Genomic DNA, 16,396 nt, shown 5'->3' on the forward strand with positions numbered 1-16,396 from the left:
AAGGTAAATCCAAATTACTTAAAATAACCGTAAATAGTTTTCAACCAATTATTATGTATACCACTTTATTTACACATTATTGAGGTTATTGCTAACTCTATGAATACCTATTTTTTTTTTCAACACTGAACTTAGCGCAACCTGCTGGTGCGTTTCACGTTCCAATTAAGCATCAGCATAATTCGGCATTGTGCGCCACTGAGTCGCATTATGCTCTATAATTGGAAAACAGCCATAGTATGTATGGTCTAAGATCCGAATATAAGTCGAAATGCAACGGCGTGATAATAGAATGAGACCAATTTTAATAATAAATTTAGTGTACTAAAAATGGGTTAACAGGGAAAATCCTGGACAGGACATTTTTAATGAATTTAAAAAAAAAATAATTAATTGCCACTTCGTCGCCGTACTGTATAGATATTGTAATACTGTGGTTTAAACAGCTGACTATTGACATTTGACAGTGTTGACAGTGACATACAAGGAAATTGGCAGATGACAACCTTGCTTTTCCGAAATGAAATTCAAAAAATATTTGAAAGAAAAGCGCGTATTTGTAGTTTCCGTATTAAAAACTGGAACTAAAACTCTATTAGATTATTCAGTTTAATGCTGTTATAAAATCGTAAAGAAAGTTCTACATAAATTATTGTTGTGAAATATGAAGTGCACATAGTTATTATGTTTTTACATAGATTTAACTAAATTCCCGCAAAATATCTTAAGGTCAAATATTGTTCTTCAGAAACTATATATAGCATTTAAGCGTTAAGCATTTATTGCATAATACGTACAAAAAACTTAACTGATACAGAAAAAAATGATTACATCAAGAGGGTTTAAAATCAGCCAAGTGGTGAATTTATTCAAAGTTCAAAGTAGAGGGAAATCAACTTTTAACAGGGGGGTCCATTTCTTTTTTAAAAAGAATCTTCTTTTTACGAACAGTATCACATCAGGGGGGTTTATGGTATTGGGAGATTTAATTCAACAAGAAATTGAATTTCATGGAAATTTATTGCCCTCAAGATATGACTGGGCAAGAACTGGTAAATATTATTTTTGAACAGTACTTAAATTTTTAAATATACATACATTTAATAATATATCCTGATTATTTTCAGCAAGAATGTTTATAATTGGGACATGCATGGGTCCTCTACATCATTTCTACTATATTTATTTGGATAAGTTTCTACCTCATACTGACTTAAAAACAGTGGGAAAAAAGATATTAAATGACCAGTTATTAGCTTCCCCAGCTACAATTCTATGTTTCTTTTATGGCCTGGGATTTTTAGAGGGGAAGAAAATTTCAGAAAGCACAGAAGAAATCAAAGAAAAAATGGCATATGTATATATTGTAAGTTGTGTTCACTCCAATATTCTTTAGAAATATGGAAATTATTGTTTACTGAAGAATCTCAGTCTAAAAATTTTAAGTAACATTATTATATTGAATTGACATTCATTCAAATTATATTATTATAAATGCATTTCTTTGTTTCAGGGTGACTGCTTATTTTGGCCTCCCATTCAGTTCATAAACTTTTACTATTTGCCAACACAATACAGGGTATTTTATATAAATATTGCAACCATGGTTTATAATGTTTTTCTGTCATTTATGAAACATTATGATCAACCGAAAAAGATCTGACGTTGGAAAATTTTCTAGTATTAATTTTGTTAGTATTATTATTTGTGACGAGAAACAGGTATAGCTCAAATATAGAATATTATTTATTTACCAAGTTGTAATATGAAATTGTTTTTTTTTTGTTATATCAATTATGAAATATTTATTGAATGTTTATTTTATTCCTAAAAATTATTGTTTTTTTTACACATCAACTAAGATTTTACTTTTGTAATGAAATGAAAAAGTATATTTTACATCATAACTACATTCAAATTCAATAGTCTAATGAATTGTTAGTAAAAGCATTAAGAAGTGTTTTAGTGTGACTGTAAACATAACTATGTAATGCTAATTGCTTTACTTCAACCTTGAAATTATCTTGACTTGATCCAAATGGCCTTGCTAATAAGCCAACTTCAAAGCAGTACAAATTGAGTAAAGTATTATTTATTTTCTTATTAGCTTAAGCATATACCTACATATTTCTGTAAAATAAAATGTTTTTAAAAATATGTAAGTACATTTTTTTTATTAATTGGTGATGAAAAATCTACAATGACAAACATACTGTTTTAGAACTTAATTGGGTCAGAATGAACAAAAATATTTCGTATAAGTACCATGCACTTTTATATCATACTAAAATACCAACTCTTATTAGAAATGTGACCCTTTTTTCTTTTTTCTGCCTGCTTTACGTGAAATTCCCCAATATGAAATTAATGTAATACCACTAGTAATACCATTGCAGATTTATTTTTATATTTCTTATTCAATTATGCCAATAATAACAAATATCTCAATTCTTAAATATTTAATTTAAAATGCAATAAGTACATCAAAGGTAACATCAATGTAAACATTTATGGTGGTTTAGCCCCAACACATCCGCCAGTCATCTTTCCTTGTCTGTAATTTAACTACAATACGATATAATGCTAGTGCAGGGCCAAGTGGAAGTCCCAATCCTCTGACTATATCAGCTCTTCGCGCCATACTCAGTGCCTGACCATCAAATTCCTGTAATGAAAATACATATACATACCCCGTATACATACTTTCTAGATTTTAAGTTAGTTAGTTATGAAGTCTTAATCAAATATTTTATTTATAATTCTTTTGTACCTTTGTGTACTTATTTCAAAGTATATAAGGCCAAATAAGTTTACAATGATGAATGAGCAGTGGTGGCTCAGTGAGCAGTGGTGGCTCAGTGGTGAGACCTCGGACTTCGAATCGATAAGTCCGTGGTTCGAGACCAGGCGAGCGCGCAGGAAATAAATTGATTTTTCAATTTATCTGCGCATGTTGTAACATCACCACTGCTCGAACGGTGAAGGAAAACATCGTGAGGAAACCGACATGTCGAAGAATTAAAAAAAGTTCGACGACATGTGTCATCCGCCAACCCGCACTTGGCCAGCGTGGTGGATTATGGCCTGTACCCTCATAGGAGGCCCGTGTCCCAGCAGTGGGAACGTATATGGGCTGATGATGATGATGATGATGAAGTTTACAATAAATTAAAGAAGACTTTTTATAATATAAAATGTTCACTCATTTTACAAAAGACAATGGCAAATAAGTACTGTGGCATACAATGGTTGATATCTTGGTCACAAGGAGAATAATTACTAGCAGATATTTTGTAAACCTCAACTGAGAAAAAGCCATTACACACATTTGGTTAAAACATTGCCACACATACCTGATCTCTCAAAATAGGTGCAGCCTCAGACAAATGTTCCATAAAATAATCATAAACATCATCCACATTCCAATTGCTTATGTCTGGTATACTTGGATCTATGGTACCATCATCTATTATTTTTGCCGCACCCCTATCCAATTCATGAGGTTTCAAAAATGGATCTACCGTTGGTGTATTCTTTGTGCTGTATTCATTATTATTTGGTATTATAACTGGTGGGTCAACTAGTTGTGGTCGTGTGTCTAAACAATTGCAACATTCCCATTGATCCCAAGCTTTTAGCCTCTCTGGTATTCGGGGCGAGTGGCATAATGAATGATATGCATCTGAACATATGTTACATACAGTTAATATACCCTGAAAATAAAAACAAGTTTTTTTTTTTATTATTATTATCATCTGTGATCAGTCAATTGACTATGAGCAGATACTTTAGATCAGATAAAAACAAGTGAATGATTATCTATATGAAATAATTATTCTGAATCAACTCAGAGATTATCTAAAAATAAATTAAGTGAATCCTGTTTCAATTTTAATACATTAGTTAATTAAAAAATTGCAATTATAAGAATTAGATTTCTGCCTTTGGCTTTGCTAGCATGCATTTCATGTGTGATAGACATTTCCTACAATAATTCTAAATTGAATATTATAAATTATTATATCAAAAGGTATCAGAATGTCTTACTATTTTATTTTATAAAAATAACATAATACTTACAGCATCATTTGTTTCACAGCAGACCACACAAGTTTTACAATGTGGACACTGCCATGTATTATCTGGTCTTGGTTTAAGAATACCAGAACCAGATTGAAGGCAGGATAGATGGGCCTTGTTATTACAATCCCTGCACTCAACAAGTCTGTCATTAGAGCCTCGTGGCTTCTGTACCAAGCACACTGAACATACACCAGACGTCTCATGAACATCATCACGATCCATCTCATCTGCACTACCATCCAGGGATTGTTGACCTTCTGATATTGGTGTACCCTCTTTGTCCACTTTGCCAGCAATCATCAACCTCCTCTTTATTGTGCTTTTGTTTAACGACCCTACAGGCCTTCCTCGTTTTCGTTTACTTGGAACATTGTTATCAGATGGATCAAATACTTTTTTAGCCATTTTCCTCCTTTCACCCACTCTTACGCCTGCATTTTGACTGGAATTTGAACTCTTTGTATTTGATTCACCTGCTCGTTTCTTAGGTCTACCGCGGCTCCTTTGTGGAGATGATCTACATGATGAGTTTGCTGATGACGTCATCTGAAAATAATAAATATGCATATAAGTAAAGATGTGTAAGGTTTCAAGTTTTATTGAATTTATGATTTATCTAACTTTTATTATAAGTATCCTTTTTAAGTTTTCATTAAAAACCGGAAGGTATGCTGAAGAAATATATTAAGTTACAAAATATCAACAAATTGTTTTAATAACATTTTTGGGAGGGCAGGTTAAATAAAACAGATAAGATAATAAATTTTTGAAGGTAATTAACTTACTTTTGTATTGCAGTCGTTATACTCAAATTTAAAACTATCAGAACTGTCTCCATCATGATCTGCTGGACCCAATGCGAGGGCTCCATTTGGTAATTTCACAAGACTCCCAGAAGAAAGCTCTTTATTTATGATAGATTCAAGGTGTTTCTTGGAATATCTTGGATCTTGGGACGCAGCTACTTTAACTAATTCATCAAAAGCAATACCATTTTCCAAATAACTTTGATCTTGGTAAATTAAAGTAGCAATCGCTGATGTTATTATTCTTCTTTCGTTTGATGCTATGGCTGAACTACTCATTGCTATAATTAAGAAATAAGTTAAAAATTGTATGTTATTACACTGTAAAAACGTATGTCAATTATTTTTACTCTTGTAACTTACTATGGTTTTTTGATGTCTTTTTTCTCCACTTTGCTGCGTTTCTATAGCTTACATTATCTTTGTAGTCTACTTTATAAATACTTTTTTCTTTTAAACAACGTTTTAAATCAGCTTTCGTGTCCTTAGGTGCTACTTTGTAACATTTGAGCATAAATTTGCAAATTCTGCTTATGTCTGGTCGCGATTTCCGAGCACGTAAATGATCAATTGCGGCTAAAATTTGATTTTTATACTTTATCTCTGACATTTCTGAAAAAAGAGGTTTTATATTATGAAAAATAAATAAACTGTTCTGTGAAATAAACATTATCCAACTTTAAATAAAGCTTTAAATATTGAAATTTAATTTATGATTAGATGTTACTTACCTATTTAAAATCATGCCGATGAATTTGAATATCCTTTCCCTATACATACACCGAAAATTCCAATAATGAGAGAACAGTACTATTAATTATGTAGGTATTAATATTAAAAAGATTAAATTTATTTGTATTGTTTGCAATCCAATCTCGCACAATTTTATGCGAGAAGTCACAAAGTGGTTACAAAGTTTCATAATTCATTATCATTCTGTCCACCTAGAAAAAAAACCTAATTTATTACCATAATTTATAAGAATAATATTTTTTTCACAATTTTCAAGTACAGTACAGTACCTACAGTAGGTAAAGGTTTTCACTTTTCAGTAAAAATTCACGGAAATATTTTTCGATAGGTACCACTACACAAATTATTATAAACTGTGTATTAATGTTAATATGAATATTATTGAAGTATGAATAAATGAATAAATATGAATAACCCCAACTCACAAGCTATATTACTTGCTCTGTGTCACAAGTCTCAGTTATACATCCTTCCTCTATGGTCACAAGCTGTTAGCTGAGTTGAAAGCAAAGAGGTTGAAATGTGGGTTGAAAGCATAGATAATACTGTTTAGATAGGTTGAAAGTTGAGAAAGGACAAAGGGTAGATATTTTTAACCCGGAAATCCCATGGGAAAGGCTTTATAAAATATACAGAAGTTTACTATTAAGTTGTAAAATTAAGCTTCTTCTATGGCTGCAATCCATATTACTTATCTGTACTAGAGGCTTCAATCTTTCAATGTCAAAAACATTGTGTTATGAGTTATGACATATTATGTCATATGTCTGAAAAAATTTTGTGACTTGTGAAATAAAAATTAAAATAGTGACCACTGGTCAGTTTCTTCTGGTTTCTTCATTTGTTATTAAACCTTGTGTTATTAACAACGATTTTGTCTACAAGTTCTATGTACTGGAGAAAAAATACGTTTCAATAAAAAGTACTCTTTAATATTTTGAAATTAAAGTACATTTTATTCAGTGAGGTTGCTTTTTATGAATTATAATTATTATTTATATCCAATGTCTTCCACAATATTGCCTATTCTTAGGCTAAAAATTAGAAGGACGTTACTTCAAAAACTTTTGTATTCAACTAAAACAAATCCAAACGAAAAATCTCTTGGAAAAGTTGTAAATGCAGCTATTATAGGAGCCCCTAATTCTGGAAAAAGTACACTTATAAATAAAATCTTGGAACGAAAGGTTTGTAATGTCGATTGAAGTCTTTAATTTATATGGAATTATGCAAAAACATTAATAAATAAATATTATACTTTATAGATTTGTCCTACTTCTAATAAAGTTCACACAACAACCAGACTCGCTAGAGCTATTTGTTATGAAAATGATACCCAAATTATATTTTTGGATACTCCTGGTGTAATAACGGATAAGGAACAAAACAGGTAAAAGTGTTTTTGTGTTTAATCTTTGCTATTGACTTGACTTTGATAATGTTAACCCATTGAGCCCCAAGCGGCCTGATCAGTCCATGACACAATAGTTTTTATATTGTGTCTGTGATTCCGGGGCCTGAGTTATTATTTTATTTATTTAATATTTATAACATCTATTAATAATCTATGTATCAGACAGCGCATGTGATTATTGTTAACTTACAGTAAAATAATATTGTACAAAGGTAAATATTATTTTAGATACAAATTACCAGAATCCATGAGACAGGCATGCAAGAAAAGTTTGATCTGCGCAGATGTAATAGGCGTGGTACATGATGTCTCAAACAGATGGACTAAAGATAGATTGCATACAACTGTACTCGAGCTATTGAATATGGTTACACATGTGCCAAGCTTCTTAATAATTAATAAGGTAAGATGAATTGTGATAGTAATATGATAAAAATAATTTAGTACATGTGTATATAAAGAGTTATCTCTAGATTTAAACAATTTTTTTACTGATTCTTTTATTTGGGAGTGTGAAATAGAGAATTAATGATAGTCATTCAGATTATTGAAAATATAATATGATTTGGTGTCGCTATTTGTTGATAATATAAGAGTAGTATAAAGCAGAAGAGTTTGTTTGTTTGTCAAGCTAATCTCAGGAAAAACTTGACCAACTATGATAATTTTTCTGTTTTACATATTTATTCATTTATTCATTTATGTGTACTTGACCTGTACTTATATATCTTTATACTATAATTTACAGGTTGACAAGTTGAAATCAAAGAAACAATTGCTAGATATTATAAGAAGCTTAACAAATGGAATTATTGCTGGAAATCCAATGCCCAAAGCTAATAAACATAAATCAAAAGAAGAGGAGAATGGATACAGCTATTTTTCTGATGTCTTCTTGGTATCAGCTTTAAATGGAGATGGTGTTAAGGATATCAAGGTATTTCTATTTTCTATTTAATAATATCATCTCAATTTAAATCAAGTTTTTTCGGAAATTAAAACCGGAGACCCTATTTCCATTTTGATTTTGTTACCCATATTTATTGTTTTGACGTCTATAAAATTACTGTGTTTACTGAAGATAAAACTTCTTCAAATATAAAAAAAAATCAATGCAAAACTCTTCTGCTCAACTTAATGCCAAAAAAAGAACATCCAGATTACAGGGTAGGTCTAAAAAAACTTTCAAAACTGAGAACTTGGTGCTTATGTTATTTTATATTGACATATCTGCAATGTTTCTTTAATAAAATGACACTGCCTATTTATATGCACGAATTTTAAGTCCATTATTGCTTTTCCAGGATTATCTTATGACCAATTCCAAAGTCCGCGCTCTGCAGTACTCTCCTGAAGAATGGACGGACCACTCGCCCGAAACTCTCATAGAAGATGCAACTAGAGCTAAATTTTTAGACTTTCTATCACAAGAAATGCCTTATAAACTAGAGATTAAGCTTGAATATTATGATTTTAATGAAATGGAGGATAGAATCATTTGTTCAGTATCTGTTGCGTGTCCGACGGAAAGATTAGTCAAACTTATTGCGGGCGCAGGAGGAGGTCGCTTGCACCAAATAAAGTCATCGTTAAGAAGCGATCTAGTTGATATGCTACAAAAACCTGTCACATTAGATATTAATTTAATTGTTAAAAACAAATGAGCATCCAAGATGTACAATAATATATGAATAATATAATTACAATATACAAATTATAACTAAATATAATATCAGCGTTTTATTTTAAAATATTGCAACCAAAGGCGTTCTTTGATTAGTTTCAAAAGTTAAAAAAAATGAACTTTTGAAATCGATTGAGAACACTTTTATAGGGAAGACTTTTCATTTTTTATCACTTATTTACTAAACGTTATTAACTGTATATTAACATACCTACTATATGTTGAGTTTTATCTTACATAAAATTATATCCTATGAAAAAAGCACAAAATTCTGGTAAACGGTCTTACTCTTACCTAACTTGATCCTTGAATAAAGGTAATTCAAACGGAAAATCGCTTTACCGATAACACTAAACTCTTGGATACAAGAGAAACGAAACAGATACTAACCTACCAATTTTCAGTATAGCGGTTTATTAAAATATAGTACCTATAACATGAATGATTTTAGAATATTACTAGCTGTCCCGGCAATCGTTGTTCTGCCTTGTTTTCGTTGCGAAAAAAAGATGTTGGCCGATTCTCAGATATACCCAATAGACACAAAATTTCATAAGAATCGGTCCAGCCGTTTCGTAGGAGTACCTATGATTGTGACATGACAATTTTATATAATACTAGCTGTTCCCCTCGGTTTCACCCGCATTTCTCCGCTCCTGTTGGTCTTAGCGTGATGATATATTATAGCCTTCCTCGATAAATCAGCTATCTAACACCGAAAGAATTTTTCAAATCGGACCAGTAGTTCCCGAGATTAGCGCGTTCAAACAAACAAACAAACAATCAATCAAACAAACAAAAAAACTCTTCAGCTTTTTAATATTAGTATTGATACGAGAATTTTATATTTTATAGGTATATACTTACACGACTTTTTATTTTGTACGAAATATACCTAAGACACTTTATTTATTCTGAATAATATTTATTGTGTGATTATTATGGATAATTGGGTACACATTAAAACAAATTAGTACCTATTCATCCAACTTTATGAAGTCTTTGCATGAATAAACTAGAGCTATTAAAACATTAAAGTAGGATAAGATCGGAGGTTTTTACTTAAATATAGGTAGGTTAAGTATCCACAGTTTCAGTAGCAATCTTTATTTTCACTACTGCCAGCCATGAATCTTAAAGATAAGCGTTTTAATGGAAATAACAGCTCGACGGAGAACATTATGGTCATACACGAACTATCGCCAGGCCATAACCGTCAAACGAAACGATTCTGCATAATCATAAACGTGAGAGCGTTTTCACATTGTCCGGTCCGATATCGGATATCGGAAGCCGATAGCCGATATCCGATATCGGACACAATTTGCCCTTTCACATTATCCGATAATATCGTCCCGATATCATGAGTGTTGCCAGAAACTGGAAAAGTAGATATATGGAGAATTAAAAAAAACAGTGGATGCATTTATGTTACAAAAAATAAACTTTATTTTAAATAAAATAAATAGTAATAAATAAACTATGTTTTTCAAACCGGTTTAATCTGCTGACTGCGGAGTTTGGATTTGTACCCTCTGCAGAGTCAGAATCTAGTTTCAATATTCAATTTCATTGTGAGGCTTGTTTTTTTTATATGCTGTTTTTGTTTTTTTAATAATAGAACATGTTGTGTGGTCGTAGTGAATTTTAGAACTTTTTTATATTAAATCATGTACGACTGTTATGTTCTTATACAAATAAAATAAAATAAAATTCAACTCAGTATTAAAGCGACGAAACTGGCAAATATAAATTCAAATTACATTTACAAATGTAGGTGCTGTTATCTACCACAGAACAGTAAATTATCTACGTAGTACCACAGACTAATAATAATATAGCCATATTTAATCTAAGCATACGATACGAGCCATGACAACCAAAATAGTAAACAAGCCAAACAAGCTCAAAAGTCACCGCGCGTTCTTGACAAAATGTAAGGTCGCCCCATTCTAATTCTGAAATTTAAGGGCGTATTCAGAAAGAAAGCTTGAAACTTATAAGCGCTTATCGGCGCTTGTCAATGCTCAAACCAGCTTGTCAAAACCAGCATTGACAAGCTTGTCAAAACCAGCATTGACAAGCGCCGATAAGCGCTTATAAGTTTCAAGCTTTCTTTCTGAATACGCCCTTAGAGAAAACTAAACAAAATTGCCGTATTGTAAATTTTCTTTTCAATAAAAAGAGTTTGATTTAAAAAAAATCAACTGATAGATCGTAGTTGTACATACAGTAAAAATAACTACAAAAAAGAAACCGACTTCAAAAACAGCTGGAAAAGTAAAATATAAAAAAGATTTGATATTATTAATTACTTAATATTATTTAGATGTGCTATTTATAATACAGGTTTGATATCGGCGCTAAAACAAAGCACTAAATCTGTGACTCAATGACAACAATACAATAAACAGCTTACAGCACAACAGTAGTCCAAGTAGGAGGAGGAGCGAGGCAGAATGAGTAAATAAAGATAAAAGACACTAATATTTCGAAGATACGGTTGAATTTAAGAACGCAATATATTTTTGTTTACTTCAGTTCAGCCAATTGCCGTATATTATAGGACGGTATTAAAAAAGCTCCCGTAAAAATAGTATTTTTAATGCCTTTAAATACTTAAATGAATGTTTTCTTAATAAAAAGGTTTAAAGTAAATGAAAGGATTTTTTTTTTACATTTAGCGCCTAGAAATGACTGAAAATACACAAACTAGTGCTTTTTTTGCTGTTGGTATACTACCTTTTCGAAAATTGAGTTGGTAACACTGAACATTATCGTCCGATAGTTCACGGGAATATCGGTGTTGGCTCCGATATCCGATATCGGACCGGACAATGTGAAAGACAGGTACCTAAATCATACATTTTACTTAGCCTCCGATATCGGATATCGGCTATCGGCGCCCGATATCCGATATCGGACCGGACAATGTGAAAACGCTCTGACGTTCAAAATGTATTTTTATAAAAATGCTCTTTACTCTTGTCTACTACTCGTTTGATATACGATTAAAGAAATTATTATTAAGAAAAAAACCGAATGCGTATTTATTGTCAAAGTTTTCATAGTTTCTTGATACATTAGGTACTTTTAACGTAGATTTTATGGGAGGCATTTGAGTTACCTGTCAGGTAATTAATTCCATCCATTTGCTTTAAGAGAAGACATTAAGAAATTTCAAATTAGGTTCAGTACAAACACAGTTGACAGATATATACTACGTACATACAGTTAGGAAACTAAGCCCCTGCGATGAAATTATGACGTATAGCTATAGGGCTGTTACCTTTTTGATATTTAACCGACTTCAAAAATGGAGGAGGTTATCAATTCGGCCTGTATATTTCTGTTTGCTTTTTTTCACAGTTGACTTTTTGGTAATTTTGAGATTAAAACCCGTTAAAATTAAAAAATGGTGTAGCCTAAATATGAATTTACAAGAAGAAACAATCTCAATAAAATATATACCTTGTAAAAGTAAATAGGTACGTTTTTTTCAGTGCTATATTTCGAAATCTTGTCTTTTTTGGACGCCGAAGGCTATTTTAATGTAGGTACCTACCTAAATTATTTATAATGCTTGATATTTGTATGATACATATAAGTATTCAATAATTATTTTAAACCAGAATTAACAATACTTGTAGGTATAAATTATTTTTAAAACGATAAATTAAATAAATTAAAAAACACAAAATATGCAAAAATAAATTAAAATTATTATTATACGAACATAGAACCTCCTTTTATATAACCTTTTTGTTTTAGGATGAAAAAGAAAATAGTTTGACAGGCTTAGTGCTTGACAAAGTGGTAAAGTCACGTATCGATAAAAATACAATAATTATTATAATATCTACAGTGCGACATAAAAGAGATGAAATTAATTAATTTGGAACTAATTTTTTTTTCATTATCTGGCAACCCTAAATTTTCAATGCAGCTGTCAAATTGAATAAAAATTTGTTGTTTTTTTGGTGAAGTTGAGAATTCTTAAGATAAAATTGTAATTTTGAACAAGAAATTTACTCAAAAAAGGAGAAATCATGAAAAAGGTTAAACGTAGCGGTGTCCGTGATGCCATGTATAAAGTTTTAATTCGGTGTTTCTCATAATTTCAAGCTGAAAAACGAGAAAAATATTTGGAAAACGTTTTAAAACGTACAGCAGATTATACCGGTGAGATTCCATTTGTTTTTGCTCAGTACTACGTAAAATAGAATATTCTATTAGTGACGAGTGTTTAATGTACGTATCTAGGGCGATTATTACGTTTTTGAAATTTAATTTGAGGTTATTTGTATGTAAACAAAAACTAGTTTTTATAGTGCGACCAGCACAATTTGAGTCAAGAAGTTATATCCAATCCAACCAGCCTTAAATAGTATAGTGATAACTATTTTCATACAACTACCTATGAATCCTTACTTACTACTCTAGAGTGGCGCAGGGACCCAAAGTGACTCTTGGCCTCCGACATAAAAAAAATATTTTTAAGCTACTAAATAAATATGTTCAATGCACTATGTATTTGATTTTATTCATCTTAATTCGTTTGTTATAGGGGTTTCTGAAAGCACAGTACGCAGGATAGTGGAGCAATGGAGTAAAAATGAGTGAGAATATCTACAAAAAATAAATAAAAATATGTAGTTTTCAAATCACCTTGTTTTTTTTTTACCTGACGGACCCAGAAGGAGGGTAATGTGTTTGAGCCTAAGGTTTGAGCTGTATGTATGTATGTTTGTTTGTTCGTATGTTTGATTCTATGTGCGCCTCTGCAGTCTAAATGGCTTGACCGATTTCTATAAACTAATTCCAAATACATTTAAGTAAAATTTGACCTAGGTAGGTTATTTATAATAATGTATTTTTGTCTTAAATTTACACGATGATCAATGAAACAACTTTAAATCGCGGTATTTATTACTTTTAATATTTTGATTTTTATTCTATAGTATCAAGATCGCTTGCGTCGCAGTATCAGTGTTGCTATATGAGCGACGGTGGCGCCCTCATTTTTTTCATCTCTTTTGTGTCGCACTGTATCTTTTTCTTCCCTAATATTTACGTAATTATGCACATAAATTTAAAAAAGATTTTTTAAGGTTTCCATTTTTTAGATTTTCGTGCTCTTCTAGATTGCGTAAAAAATAGATGCGGTCTTTAAACAGACTGGACTCCTAATAGGTACTATTTGTAGCTATCATTTTGGTAGAAAATATGTCAACATAATTTAAAACTCATACTACCATATCTATAGAAATTAAAAAATAGTCTCTTTTTAACTTGTAGTCAGATACGATACAGATATATATTTATTGAAAGGGCTACAAACTGAAACAATCGATATTTATTTAATGTGAAATGACATCACTTTAAACTTTTTTCTATACTATATTCAAAATCTGTGGATGTGTCACCCGCTACTATCGATCCCCCTCAATACCCTCGAAAACACGCTTTATGGGGGGGGGAGCCATTTCGAACATTTTGTATGAAGTTTCCTTACTGTATGTATCTGTATATTGTGGTACAAATTACTATCACATTCCGAATGTAATGACATTTTTTTTTTACAAATAAAGACAGAAATTAGTTGGTATAGAAACTAGAAATAGGTGGAAGATGTGTAGCGTACCTAGGTAATTTCGTTTTATTTATTTTTTATAAATACCTATATCGTAGGTACTTTACAAATATTTTAAACAAACCCAAAAGGATGGTAGAGTAAACAATGTCGAATCAACACAATTTATCTGAAGGGAAATCTCTACGATGTAAGGCAAATATGTCTTGTACAAGACTAGCGAGGGTGATTCACTGGGCTAGAAAATGTTAGTTGATTTTTGAATTTCACGGTTCAATGCCCATAAAACATGGGGACGCTACAAAATGTTTAAAAGTTTCGTATATGTGAATGGTGATAGGTACTTTATAGGTACCAAATAACTTACCACATCACAAATATTTATTTAATCCATACTAATATTATAAATGCGAAAGTAACTCTGTCTGTCTGTCTGTTAGTCAATCACGCCTAAACTACTGAACCAACTTGCATTAAATTTGGTATGGAGATATTTTGATACCCGAGAAAGGACATAGGCTACCTTTTATTGCGAAATATGTACCACGGGCGAAGCTGGGGTGGACCACTAGTATTATAATATATTAAAGTCTTGTAAAAATTTAACAACAAAATTAGAATTCTTATTATCTACCTAAATATAAATATAGAGTAGGTGTATTATTTCACAAAAGTTTAAAAATTATGATTAAAACTTGGAGTATTGTAGTCGTGTATTACCCAACTTTGAAATTCAATTACATACAGCTGGTTATCGAGAATCGCTTTACGAGACCGGAGACCCTATTTCCAATACTTTCAATTCCATATACTTGAAGTTTCTATACTTAATAACTTTCGTTCGTTATTCATGCGTATTAATTATAATTGGGTGTTAATCATTGGAATAATTTGAATTAAATACTATTCCAGGTCATATTTATAAAAAAAGGATGTTCATATACCTACCTAATGTGATTATTGATAGATAGGTACACGTCCATAAGACCGAATATACCTACCTAACTTTATTCAAAAGCAAACATCAATGTTTAAACTTAAAATAAGAAATCAGTGAGATAGGTACCTAGTTCATTTTTAAGCGATTTACACAATGGGCACTTCTTGACCACTGGCAAATATTCTAAAGATTGGGGCAGGAAAGCCTAAATTGAAGTGAAGTTTTCTCATTAATTTGATTACGTCGATCCCAGGGCCCGACCCGTGTCACAAGTTACTTCATTAGTTACGCAACTTGCTGAAAGTAATCCTAGGGAATTACGTTTTGTAAGACACGAATTACCTAAATTATTGTTACGCTTTCACAAATTTTTGTTCCTTAATTCAATTATGTTTTTTCAGGAATTCACTTAAAAACTTCAAATACAAGAATGTTACACCAATTAAATGCTAGAGCGCGAATGTTCTTTTGTGCTTCGTGTTACATTTAATCTGTGTAATCTTTCACATTAACTCTCCTTACTGAAACTTTAACCGTGAACAATAAAAGTTAGAGAAAACTTAGTCTTCCTATAAAAATAGTACTTACTATGATCACCAAAATATATTCCATAGATCTTATAATATATCATACGATATAATTAAATTTGCTTTCATAAATATCATAACATTACGTACTAAGTAATTAGTAAGTATTACAATACCATAGCTATGCAAGTCTAAATGTATCTCATCGTTAGCTTGCATTTCCTATCCCGAATGTGTAGATACGTACAGACTACAGAACGAATGATACACGGCATGACATTCGAGAGCTACCAAAACACGTAGTGGTTGTGATATGCAAATAAGACGAATCATAAAATTAGAATTTAAAATCAAAGCTCAGTTTCAGAGGTGTTTTTGTGTCACCGAGAGCGAGGTTTCGGGCCATAGCGCGCATAACTTATACCCCTATTTATGTTAGCTATGCCACTAACAGCCTTGCAGTGTTTTATCTCAAGGCGTTGCATATAATATTTAATATTTTATACACACTTGTTGGAAACTGAAATTACGCAATTTGGAATTGCAAGTTATGGAGAGCGTATTAAACGTCGTAAGTTCTCGTAATGATTAAGTTT

At 31.3% G+C, this 16,396-nt stretch overlaps 3 protein-coding genes and 1 long non-coding RNA gene across 6 annotated transcripts; 3 read left to right on the forward strand and 1 right to left on the reverse strand.

Moving 5' to 3' along the window:
* The first annotated feature begins 491 nt into the window (after positions 1-491).
* Positions 492-2,157, forward strand: LOC123692355 (mpv17-like protein 2). The gene is made up of 3 exons (XM_045637092.1): positions 492-1,052; positions 1,128-1,366; positions 1,514-2,157. Exons 1-3 carry the CDS (start codon positions 824-826, stop codon positions 1,661-1,663), a joined length of 618 nt encoding a protein of 205 aa, XP_045493048.1. The 5' UTR covers positions 492-823; the 3' UTR covers positions 1,664-2,157.
* Positions 2,158-2,444: 287 nt separating this feature from the next.
* On the reverse strand, positions 2,445-6,005 carry LOC123692348 (histone-lysine N-methyltransferase 2A-like). 2 transcript variants are annotated; one of them, XM_045637085.1, is made up of 7 exons: positions 5,916-6,005; positions 5,621-5,833; positions 5,253-5,501; positions 4,869-5,170; positions 4,081-4,629; positions 3,354-3,713; positions 2,445-2,665 (listed from the first exon to the last, which is right to left on the reverse strand). In XM_045637085.1, exons 3-7 carry the CDS (start codon positions 5,497-5,499, stop codon positions 2,519-2,521), a joined length of 1,605 nt encoding a protein of 534 aa, XP_045493041.1. In that variant the 5' UTR covers positions 5,500-5,501; positions 5,621-5,833; positions 5,916-6,005; the 3' UTR covers positions 2,445-2,518. The 2 variants fall into 2 exon arrangements, with proteins under 2 accessions (XP_045493041.1, XP_045493040.1); XM_045637084.1 differs by having other exon boundaries at positions 5,912-6,004.
* A 397-nt stretch (positions 6,006-6,402) lies between these two features.
* LOC123692352 (GTPase Era, mitochondrial) lies at positions 6,403-8,786 on the forward strand. Its single transcript, XM_045637090.1, has 5 exons — positions 6,403-6,829; positions 6,908-7,032; positions 7,285-7,459; positions 7,805-7,993; positions 8,361-8,786. Exons 1-5 carry the CDS (start codon positions 6,620-6,622, stop codon positions 8,718-8,720), a joined length of 1,059 nt encoding a protein of 352 aa, XP_045493046.1. The 5' UTR covers positions 6,403-6,619; the 3' UTR covers positions 8,721-8,786.
* A 3,813-nt stretch (positions 8,787-12,599) lies between these two features.
* Positions 12,600-13,407, forward strand: LOC123692357. Of its 2 annotated transcripts, none has more exons than XR_006751523.1 (2): positions 12,600-12,991; positions 13,308-13,407. It is a non-coding gene; the product is annotated as an uncharacterized LOC123692357 (long non-coding RNA). The 2 variants fall into 2 exon arrangements; XR_006751521.1 differs by having other exon boundaries at positions 12,600-12,922.
* Positions 13,408-16,396: the final 2,989 nt, after the last annotated feature.

This window comes from Colias croceus, chromosome 6 (genome assembly GCF_905220415.1).
Source record: "Colias croceus chromosome 6, ilColCroc2.1".
In the NCBI taxonomy this organism is placed as follows: domain Eukaryota; kingdom Metazoa; phylum Arthropoda; class Insecta; order Lepidoptera; family Pieridae; genus Colias; species Colias croceus.

What these genes read in the sequence shown, in the direction of transcription:
- LOC123692355 (XM_045637092.1), top strand. Translation starts at nt 824, where the DNA reads ATGATTACATCAAGAGGGTTTAAAATCAGCCAAGTGGTGAATTTATTC. An exon ending in ATATGACTGGGCAAGAACTG is followed by an intron (nt 1,053 to 1,127) that starts GTAAATATTATT and finishes GATTATTTTCAG; the next exon opens with CAAGAATGTTTATAATTGGG. An exon ending in AAATGGCATATGTATATATT is followed by an intron (nt 1,367 to 1,513) that starts GTAAGTTGTGTT and finishes TCTTTGTTTCAG; the next exon opens with GGTGACTGCTTATTTTGGCC.
- LOC123692348 (XM_045637085.1), bottom strand. Translation starts at nt 5,499, where the DNA reads ATGTCAGAGATAAAGTATAAAAATCAAATTTTAGCCGCAATTGATCAT. An exon ending in AAAGACATCAAAAAACCATA is followed by an intron (nt 5,171 to 5,252) that starts GTAAGTTACAAG and finishes TCTTAATTATAG; the next exon opens with CAATGAGTAGTTCAGCCATA. An exon ending in ATAACGACTGCAATACAAAA is followed by an intron (nt 4,630 to 4,868) that starts GTAAGTTAATTA and finishes TATTATTTTCAG; the next exon opens with ATGACGTCATCAGCAAACTC.
- LOC123692352 (XM_045637090.1), top strand. Translation starts at nt 6,620, where the DNA reads ATGAATTATAATTATTATTTATATCCAATGTCTTCCACAATATTGCCT. An exon ending in ATAAAATCTTGGAACGAAAG is followed by an intron (nt 6,830 to 6,907) that starts GTTTGTAATGTC and finishes TATACTTTATAG; the next exon opens with ATTTGTCCTACTTCTAATAA. An exon ending in ATGGTGTTAAGGATATCAAG is followed by an intron (nt 7,994 to 8,360) that starts GTATTTCTATTT and finishes TTGCTTTTCCAG; the next exon opens with GATTATCTTATGACCAATTC.